Source organism: Grammomys surdaster, unplaced genomic scaffold (genome assembly GCF_004785775.1).
Source record: "Grammomys surdaster isolate TR1022 unplaced genomic scaffold, NIH_TR_1.0 193, whole genome shotgun sequence".
Classification (NCBI taxonomy): Eukaryota; Metazoa; Chordata; class Mammalia; order Rodentia; family Muridae; genus Grammomys; species Grammomys surdaster.
The window spans coordinates 9,403,496-9,412,413 of NW_021604638.1; the positions used below are offsets into that span (position 1 = coordinate 9,403,496).

Genomic DNA, 8,918 nt, shown 5'->3' on the forward strand with positions numbered 1-8,918 from the left:
GCCAGCCTGGTCTACACAGTAAGCAAAGATAGGATAGCTAGGGCCACATAGAGAAATGCTGCCTCAAAGCGGGGATGAGGGGGTGGGGGGGAAGGGGGGGGAGAGAAAAACGGGGGGGGGGGTAGGTATTAGGAAACTGGGGATTTCTGTTTTATAGTTAAACAGATTAGAGAAAAGCAAGCCATAGGACCTCATAGAACCCAAAACTGATAAGATGAAGCAGTGTTGCCACCTTTGGAGGGGGGCTTGGCTTTACCTCCTTATCTCTTTATTATGTTTCTATTTTTAATTGAGGTGACACTGTATCAGCCACAGACTGTGGTCTTTTTTCCAACCCCTGAAACAGATTCTGTTGTCAATGGATAGTGTTTACACACTGTCCTAATGGTCTCACAGACATTTCCAGAAAGCCCCACATGGTTAGTGTTTAAGGTCTGTCCTAATGGACAGGCAGACATTTCTAGAAAGCTATCACCAGCAGCTGATCCTCCCCTTTAGTGCACAAGCTGCTAACATCAAGACAAGCTTCAACCTGGAGTTCCTAGGTGGAAGAACATGAACACTGGAAAGTGTGCCGGATGCAAGCAAATTGCCCTCAGTATGGGCATCCTGGAGTCCTTGAGCCCTTGCCGAGTGCGATTGGATTAATCAGAGCCTGTTCTGAAGTGTAGGGCACCTGGTAACAGATGGAGACAGGGATGCTCAGAGACGGTATGGAGGAGGGAAGGAGCTCAAAGCCTGTGAGGCTGTAACTGGCTGTTCCTAGAAAAGATGCCAGGAAAGACCATTGCAATGTGGCTTCTCATCAAAATCAAAATATTTACAGACTGAGGATGACGGTAGAGCCTATGGAGGAAATACTCACATTTCCGGTTGCAGAAATTCCCTCTAAGGGATTTTCAGAGATGTGGTCAGTCTAGAGGGTAGGTAGCATCTGAGACCAAGTCCCACTGAACTCTCCACCTTAGGACAGTGCTTGCTCTCTCAGCTCCAGCCAGGCCCTGACCAAAGGTGCCATGTGGCAGCTTCTAAGATGCCATAGATGAGGGAAGGGCCAGCTTGGCTATGTGAGCCATTGTTCTCGGCCTATGGCCCTGGACCAGCTCCAGCCTGGGCTCCTGGGAACAGAAGAGAGATACAGTGTCTTGGGTCCCACTGAGACCTCTGGATCTGTTACTCTGGAGGAGCTGGGACCACAAGATCACGCATATTGTAAGGAGGGTTCTAAATAAGTTTCTTTGCCTGTTCCCTGGTCAAAGGCAGTGTGGCACTGTCATCACTGACCTTAAATTCTTCCATTTCCCTAAAACTGCATGTCATGTGTGTTGTGTGTCTTTCTACATTTCTGTCTCTGTCCGTCTTCTCATATGCCTCTACAGTTCTGTAACTGTGACAATCTCTGTATCACTGACACTCTCTTTCCAATGGTCTCAATTTCTCACTGGGACTCCTTCTGCCCAGGCCATCCGACTGCACGTGCACCCCTTGTACCTGATGATCCCAGGCACGGTCGGCTGCTCCTATGCCTTCATGCTGCCAGTCTCAACACCCCCCAACTCTATTGCCTTCTCCACTGGACACTTGCTGGTCAAAGACATGGTGAGTGTGGGCCTTCCCAGCAGTGGCCTGGCAAGAGGAGGGGTGGGTGACGGCCAGATACAGCCAGCATTGCCAGTCTGTTCCATGCCCCATGTGAATCTCCCCACTGAGAGTTGTCATCCTCCCCTCCTTTCTTTCCTCCTCCCCTCCCCCTCCTTCCTCTCCCCTCCCTTCCTCCCTCCCCTTCTTCCTCTATTTTTCTCTTCCTCTATACCAGTGGTTCTCAGCCTCCCTAATGTTTCAACTTTTTAATACAGTTCCTCATGCTGCGGTGACCCCACCCCCACCCAATCATAAGCTTATTCTCACTGCTACTTCATAACTGTAATTTTGTTATTGTTATGAATTGTAATGTAAAATATCCATATTTCCTGGTGGTCTTAGGCAACTCCTGTGAAAGGGTCATTCAACCCCCCAAAGGGGTCACGACCCACAGGTTGAGAACCACTGGTTTATGCTCCAGTTCTTCCTTCTCTTCCTCTTCCTTCTCCTCTTCTGCCTCTTCCTTCTCTGTCTCCTTCTTTTTCTCTCCTTCCTCTTCCTCTGTCCAAAGCCACCATTACCCCATGCATCCTATGCTCACACAGCTGAGGACAGTCTACTGAAGCAGACATAAGACCCCAAAGACATAAAGGGGGGGACAGAGCGAGAGTGAGGAAGAAGCTGAGGAAAGCACTCCCTCCTGGGCTCTTTCCTTAGTCGGGTTTGCCTAGTGTAATCTGTGATCCGGCCACTGGGGGGCAGCACTGCAGGAGACGCAGCAGTCTGCTTCCTGGGAGGGTAGGTACTTTCTGTGGCTGGAGTCAAACTGGAAGACTATTCCTCACACATTAAAAATAGTGTGAATTTCAGAATTGCTAAGTGGAAAAAAAAAAGATACAAGATGCCGGAGATCGAAACAGAATGACGGCGTGGTGCAGACTGCCCTCCTCGAAAATGATTCACCAGATTTGCAAGGAGCCATGGCCCTGTGGAGTTGGGGGATGGAGTGGGGCTCTCCAGGCAGAGAGCACAGCCCATGCAAATGTCTGAAGTAGTGTCCATATCACCAGATGTACAGGATCAGGGGCTGCTGGGGCTGGGTGGGATCAGACAGGAATGGGGTTATTAGATGCAGGGGTCTGGGCTTTCAGAAAGGAGGCGCAGAACAATTGAGATGTTTCATTTTTGTGACCCTGGCTGGCCTTGAACTTGCAAGCTTTCAAAAGCAAAAACAGCTGTCACATCAATGCGGCGAAGAGATGGTTTATTCTGGAGTCAAATATAATTCGACCCAGAAACACAGATTCCAGGGGCTACAAATGCCACTGTGTTTTAGTGTGCTAACAACTTCTCAAAGTTTCATAGTAACAGAACGGAGAAAGTCGTAAGTCGAGGCACTTTCAAAATATGTTAGTAGAGAGATCAGATAGGCCGGTTAGCTGTCATCCCAGCTCTTGGAAGGCGGAGGCAAGAAGACCAGGAATTCAAGGCCATCCTCAGCTACATGCTGAGTCTGAGGCCAGCCGAGGCTAAGAGTCCCTGTCTCAAAATGAAAACACTTCCCTTAACTGGCCCTCCAGTGTGTGTGTACTTGTACACACTTGTGCCTGTGTACACATGTGAACATGTATTTGTACCTGTGTCTACATGTGTGTGCTGAGTACTAAGACTATTGGACAAGGCTTGCCTTTCTCTGACTTGAGAGGAAATTGATAACTTTGTTGAAGTGGCCTTGTGGTTAATTGGCATAACCCATGGCCACTCTGTAGCCAGGTGTGTGACACCTAGAGACCCTTAATGGAGGAAATGTCACCGGGCCTGGAGACTAGCCCAGGTCCTGGGAAGCATCTGTGGCTTATACTTGTGGCTGGCTCTAATATGCCCAGCTGTGCACTGCCAGCTGTTGGCTGAGCCAGCATCTTCCATGTGCTCTGAGGGCCTGTATTGCTCAGTTTGCTCGGTCTCCACTGCAGGTGCGGACCGGCCTCCTGATGAACCTCATGGGTGTCCTGCTGCTCAGCCTGGCCATGAACACCTGGGCGCAGACCATCTTCCAGCTGGGCACCTTCCCAGACTGGGCCAACACCCACACTGCCAACGTCACCGCACTGCCACCTGCCTTGACCAACAACACAGTTCAAACCCTCTGAGCTCTGCTGGGGACTTCTTTTTCCGGCTGGGCCTTCCCCAGAGGGCTGTTGCTGTCACTTGTTGCTAGGATCCTACAAGCTGATCGAGCAATTCTTTCCTGTAATCTGATAGGAGGCAGCAAGCAAGGATGACCTCCAGTTCACTGGGGCCACGGGCCCACTGTCTGCAGCACCTTCTCTTCCTTTCTCATGCATCTCAAAGCCAGCTATCTCCTGTGCCCGCTGCCTGCGGAACAGGCTTTTCTCCCCGAGCTGGTCTGTGGCCAGGGTGCAGGAAAGTCCACTTCAGCCGTGAGGAGCAAAGCTGAAATGGCATTTGTTTTGCACACCTGGGGACGAGGGTTTCCGATGCTCATGGGTGCCATTGGCTTTAGGTCTCTGGAGATGTCACCACTTCAGAGACTGGAGGGGCTTTGTGACTGCAAAGCTCCAGGCCAGGTGTTACAGCTGTTGACAGCAGGCTGGATTCTGCCCTTTCTGTTTAACCATCTCCCTTTTGGATGGTCCGGGCAGCTAGAGGTTGGCTCCCATTGCCTGAGGCGAGGGAGGACACGGATCTTCCTGGAGTCTCTCGGCTGCTTCCTCAGCCCCCCAGGCAGCACACCATGGGGGTTTGAGAAACCCCAGCTTACGTATCCACCCAAGATGCTTGCGGTTCTCTTCTTTTCATTTGATTTTCTTAGGCCCTAGCTCTGGGTCAGCCCTGCTAGGTCCTTGGGAGGGGCTCTGTGGCTGCAGAGCTGTTTGTATCCTGACAACTGGGTTTGTCCTCCCTACTCCCACCCCATGTGATTAGTAAGTCTTATTTGCAAAGGTCAAGGTCTTGAGGGGTGAGAGAAAAATCTGAAGGTCAGTGGAGACCTCGGAGAAAACCAGGACAAAGTGTCTTAGGCCAGAACTATGCTGAAACATTGTAACAGTGTGACACTGTAACATTGTGCAGATGGAGACACACCCCCCAACACCCACACCCCTCCCAGAAAAGCCTTCCCCCAGAGGCTGAAGCTGGGAAGCAGACAGTTGCTGTCCTTATTACCAGTAAAAGTCTCTAGCATTCTGTGAACAGCACAATGTGGGTGGGGACAGTGGGTGGCTCGGGACTCTGCTGACACCTGGGGGTGGAGCCATCACTTCCTCCAGAGGGTGGACATCCTGGGGATGGACACTTTATGATACAGCACAAGTAAGTCAGAGTGTTTTCCCAGAGCAGGGGTGGAGGGGGCCCTGAGCTGGAGGTGACAAAGTAAGACTGAATCAGCTTCAGCGTCCCCTGAGGCTGAGGTAGCATCCCTCAGGGGACAAGGAAGGGCATGTACAGAGAAGACCACGGCCTTGGGACCCCAGGACTCATGATTCCTGATACTGCTGATCAAAAATGCACTCAAATAAAGAATGTTGGTCAATACTGGATACGATGACTCTTGGCCTTTCAGAATGAAACCCCAGATTCATGGTCAGGACTTCTGTAAATCTGACCTTCAACTTCCCTTCCTGCACCGTCTCCCCTGTGACCACTTCCTGAGCTCTGGGATGCTGTGGTGTTTATTCCCCTCCTCACCCTATACAGTAGAAACAACAGAAGCCGTTCTCTGGCTCCCTGATGTAACTCAGAAGTCTGGACGAGGTTCCAGCACACTGCCAGTGCTCAGTGAACACTTGACCCATGAACTGACGGCAGGTTTGAACGTGACCTCCGTTCTTTCTTTATGCCTCCCCTTGGTCTATTCGGCAGGTACTTAGCCTGTGATGTGCTGGTTCAAATGTAGCAGAGGAAATAGGCAGTGGGATATATATACAATGACAGTCACCATTTAAATGGCCACATGAGAGATGACTCAGGCTGTAGGCTTTGGGCGGGCTTCTCTGAGGAGGTGGCATTGGGTTGACGTTGAGCTGGACACTCGGAGTTCTGTGGAAATGAGAATCTGGAGGTGGTGGGGAGTCCAGAGGAGGAGCGACAGTGTGGAACAGTGGTTCTGCGCTGTCAACAGGGTTTTGAATGGCCAGCTTCTGTCCCTTCTAGCTGGTGGCAGCTATCCTCACCTCTCCCAGGACTATCACTGGTCCTTTTACTAACTGCCTGTCTATCCTCAGCAAAAGAGACCTGAGGCAAGAAAAGCACTGACAGAGGCACTCACCATGGTGGTGTGGGAACTGGTGAGATTGAGTCACAGGGGACACACTGTGGCTCCTCTGGAGCCTGCCAAGAGTGCCAAAGGTCAGAAAGGTCAAACAAGCCAATCCTAGTCTTATTTGTCAAATCTGAAGATGCCCAATAACCAACTGAAACTTCGGCATAGGGACAGATTTGTTGGCTCACACCACTGCATCTGAGCAGAGCTCTGTGGAGATCCCAGTGTCTCAACACCCCAGTACCTCCAAGAACACAAGCAAAGGTCCCGTGGCGTTGCTTGGGGCTGGCTAAACATGATAGCAGGGCTGCAGAACTTGGCTGGGGCTGGAATGTTCTCAGTGTTCACTGACTCTCTGGGGTTCGTCTTCAGGTGGCTTCCCAAGTCCCAGCCTGGACCTTGGTAAGCCATTGGGTTCTTGTGTGAGATGGTCAGTTCTGGGTTAGTCAATGGTTTGGGCCTGTGGCGAAACAGTGGATGGTAAAATCTCAGATGGTGTGGCTACTGCGTCTCACTGATGGGAAAACAGAAAGAAGACGTGTTTCTGGGGTGGGCTCACAGCTGTGGAGACTTAGTGAGTCCCACACCCGATGGGTTGAGGAGTGGGAGACTGGCAAGCTGGGGTGCAGAACTAAGGGCAGACGGTATTGGAAGATGCCACCTGCTGTAGACCATGCACCTCCAGGCCTTTTTTTCTCTGATTGGACCAGGCCCACCCCATGGTCTGAGGCTCATCATCTTTACTTCTAACCCATTGACCTAAATGTTAATCTAATCAAAAAGCTCCCTCACAGAAACATCCAGAATAATGTTGACCCATCACTAGTACCATGGCTTAGCCAAGTTGGCACACACACATGTCCCACCAACAGAAACACAGAGCCTTCCGTGTGGCCTTTTCAGGTCACTCCCGGGCATGGGATGGGAAGGGAAGGGGCAACTGGAAGGAACAAGACCTCACAGTCATGGCGTATGGCTCTCCCTGTCAGAGCTGCCCCACTGCCCCACAGCCACGACTTCCTTCGCCTTCCTTTAGCTTTCAGTCAGGCAATTGTCACTAAACTGCAATATCAGGAGTGCCACCTAAGAATCTGAGGTTCTATCTCTCTTGAGAAACAAAACACCAAGCTGGGTGTGGTGGTGCACACCGGTCACCTTACGGCTTGGTACACTGAAGCAGGACAATCAGGAGTTATGCATGACAGGGTAGTCTGGGCTACAGATAGAAACAAACGAAATAGCAGCAACAATTAGCAGCTGAGTAGCTGGTGTTGGAGTCAAACCATAAACAGCACTCTCACTCTAGGCCCCACCTGCCCTGGCTGTCCTACACTGGCTCTCTGCTTTCCACTGAGCCATCTTCCTGGCCTGTGAAGGAATATGACCTCGATTCCCCACCTCCCAGACCCCACAGCCTGAGCTGGAAGGTCTGTCTCAGCTCTAGTGGTCACAGGGCTCTGGCTGCCCTGAGCAGCACTGCCCACAGCACGTCTTCAAGTGGTGGAGGTGGTCGCCATTTTACCCACCTAACATTTGGGCCATGACATGAACGACTCCCCTCGGGCACTTGCTGTGACACAAATTCAATATAAATTATCCCGTTGTGCTTTTGTGTATTTCTTACATGTTAAACAGATCATATCTGGGATATATTCAATGAGACAAATATTTTATTAAAATAGATTTCAGGGCAGGAAAGATGGCCTACCCTGCAAGTGGGTAAGGTGCTTGCTGCCAAACTTGCTGACCCTGAGTTCAATCTCTAGGACCCACATGGTGGAAAGAAAGAACTAACTCTGAAGATTGACCTCTGGCTTACACACACACACACACACACACACACACACACACACTCGTGCACACACACATACACACATATATACACACATGCACACACGCATACACACACACATGCACACACACATACATACACACACATGCACACACACATACATACACACACATGCACACACATATGCATACACACACACACATGCACTCAAACACACACAAAAATAAACATTAACAACATGTTTTTCAGTTTTAATATCATTGCTCGAAACTTCTATGGCTTCTGCTGACAGCTCCCATTCTGTTTCTGTTAGGTTCTCGGGTAAGGGTTGTGTGTGTGTGTGTGTCCACATTTGTGTGTTTATGATTGCACTAATCTGAGTGCCTGCAGAGGCTCACTGAACCTTGAGATGCCCTTCAGTCAGGCTAGCCTGCCAGCAAGCTCCAGGAACCCCACCCCATACTCCGTCTCCACCTCCCCAGGGCTGGGACCACGAGTGTCCACCACCACAGTTGGTTTTCCCCTGTGGATTTAAGAGCTAGGGCTCACGATTTACAGTGTGAGATATCTCCATAGCCTGCCTGTAAGGTTTTAGCCACCTCAGCATTGTCAGCCAGGGGAAATGCAGCCACCTTCTCATCCCTTTGCTAAAGAGCACAGGAACACTAACATACTGTGAGACTGTGAGCCTAGTGGCCCTGGGAACAGCTAAAGACTCCCTACTTCCTCTTTGTCTTGTGGCTCTGATTCCCTCAAGATTAAATTCCCTCCCCCAGCCCAGCTTCGTTAACTTGATGACTCAGAAGTCCTTCCAAATGCTGTGGGCCTTGAGGTCAGATCAGCCTGGCCTGAATAGAGGTGGCTTCCCACATGCACTAAGAGAACCCCAAAATATCTCCTGCCCTTCCCCTCGCCAGGCCCTGTGCTCCAGCTCTCTGTCAGCCACCCGAGGCTTCCCCGAACGGCCTCTGTTTCCTAACCAACCAGCTACAGAGCTGGGCAAAGGCTGGCCAGGGTTTATGGGTTACAGTCCCAAGCTGGAGAGGGAGTGGGAAGGGGAAGTGGGGGAGGGAATGGTATGGAGGACATCTGGCCTGAGCAGTCAGGTCTGAGCATCCTGGAGCCCACACAGGCAAGGCTAGAACTCAGGTGGAAGGGCTTATGACATGAGCATTTATGTGCCACCTGCTGAATACCCATGGAGCAGGTGCTTTGCTCTCTTAGAGCAGAGCACACAGAGGCCGGAGAGGAACAGCATGTTGG

The 8,918-nt window shown here is 50.9% G+C and overlaps 1 protein-coding gene across 1 annotated transcript in view; it reads left to right on the top strand.

Moving 5' to 3' along the window:
• The window catches only part of Slc13a3 (solute carrier family 13 member 3), a 65,961-nt gene extending 60,820 nt beyond the window's left edge, over positions 1–5,141 (top strand). The window contains exons 12-13 of the mRNA XM_028769608.1: positions 1,462–1,599; positions 3,555–5,141. Coding sequence (XP_028625441.1) covers positions 1,462–1,599; positions 3,555–3,731 — 315 coding nt within the window. The 3' untranslated portion in view covers positions 3,732–5,141. The remainder of the gene's footprint in view (positions 1–1,461; positions 1,600–3,554) is intronic.
• The last annotated feature ends 3,777 nt before the right edge of the window (positions 5,142–8,918 follow it).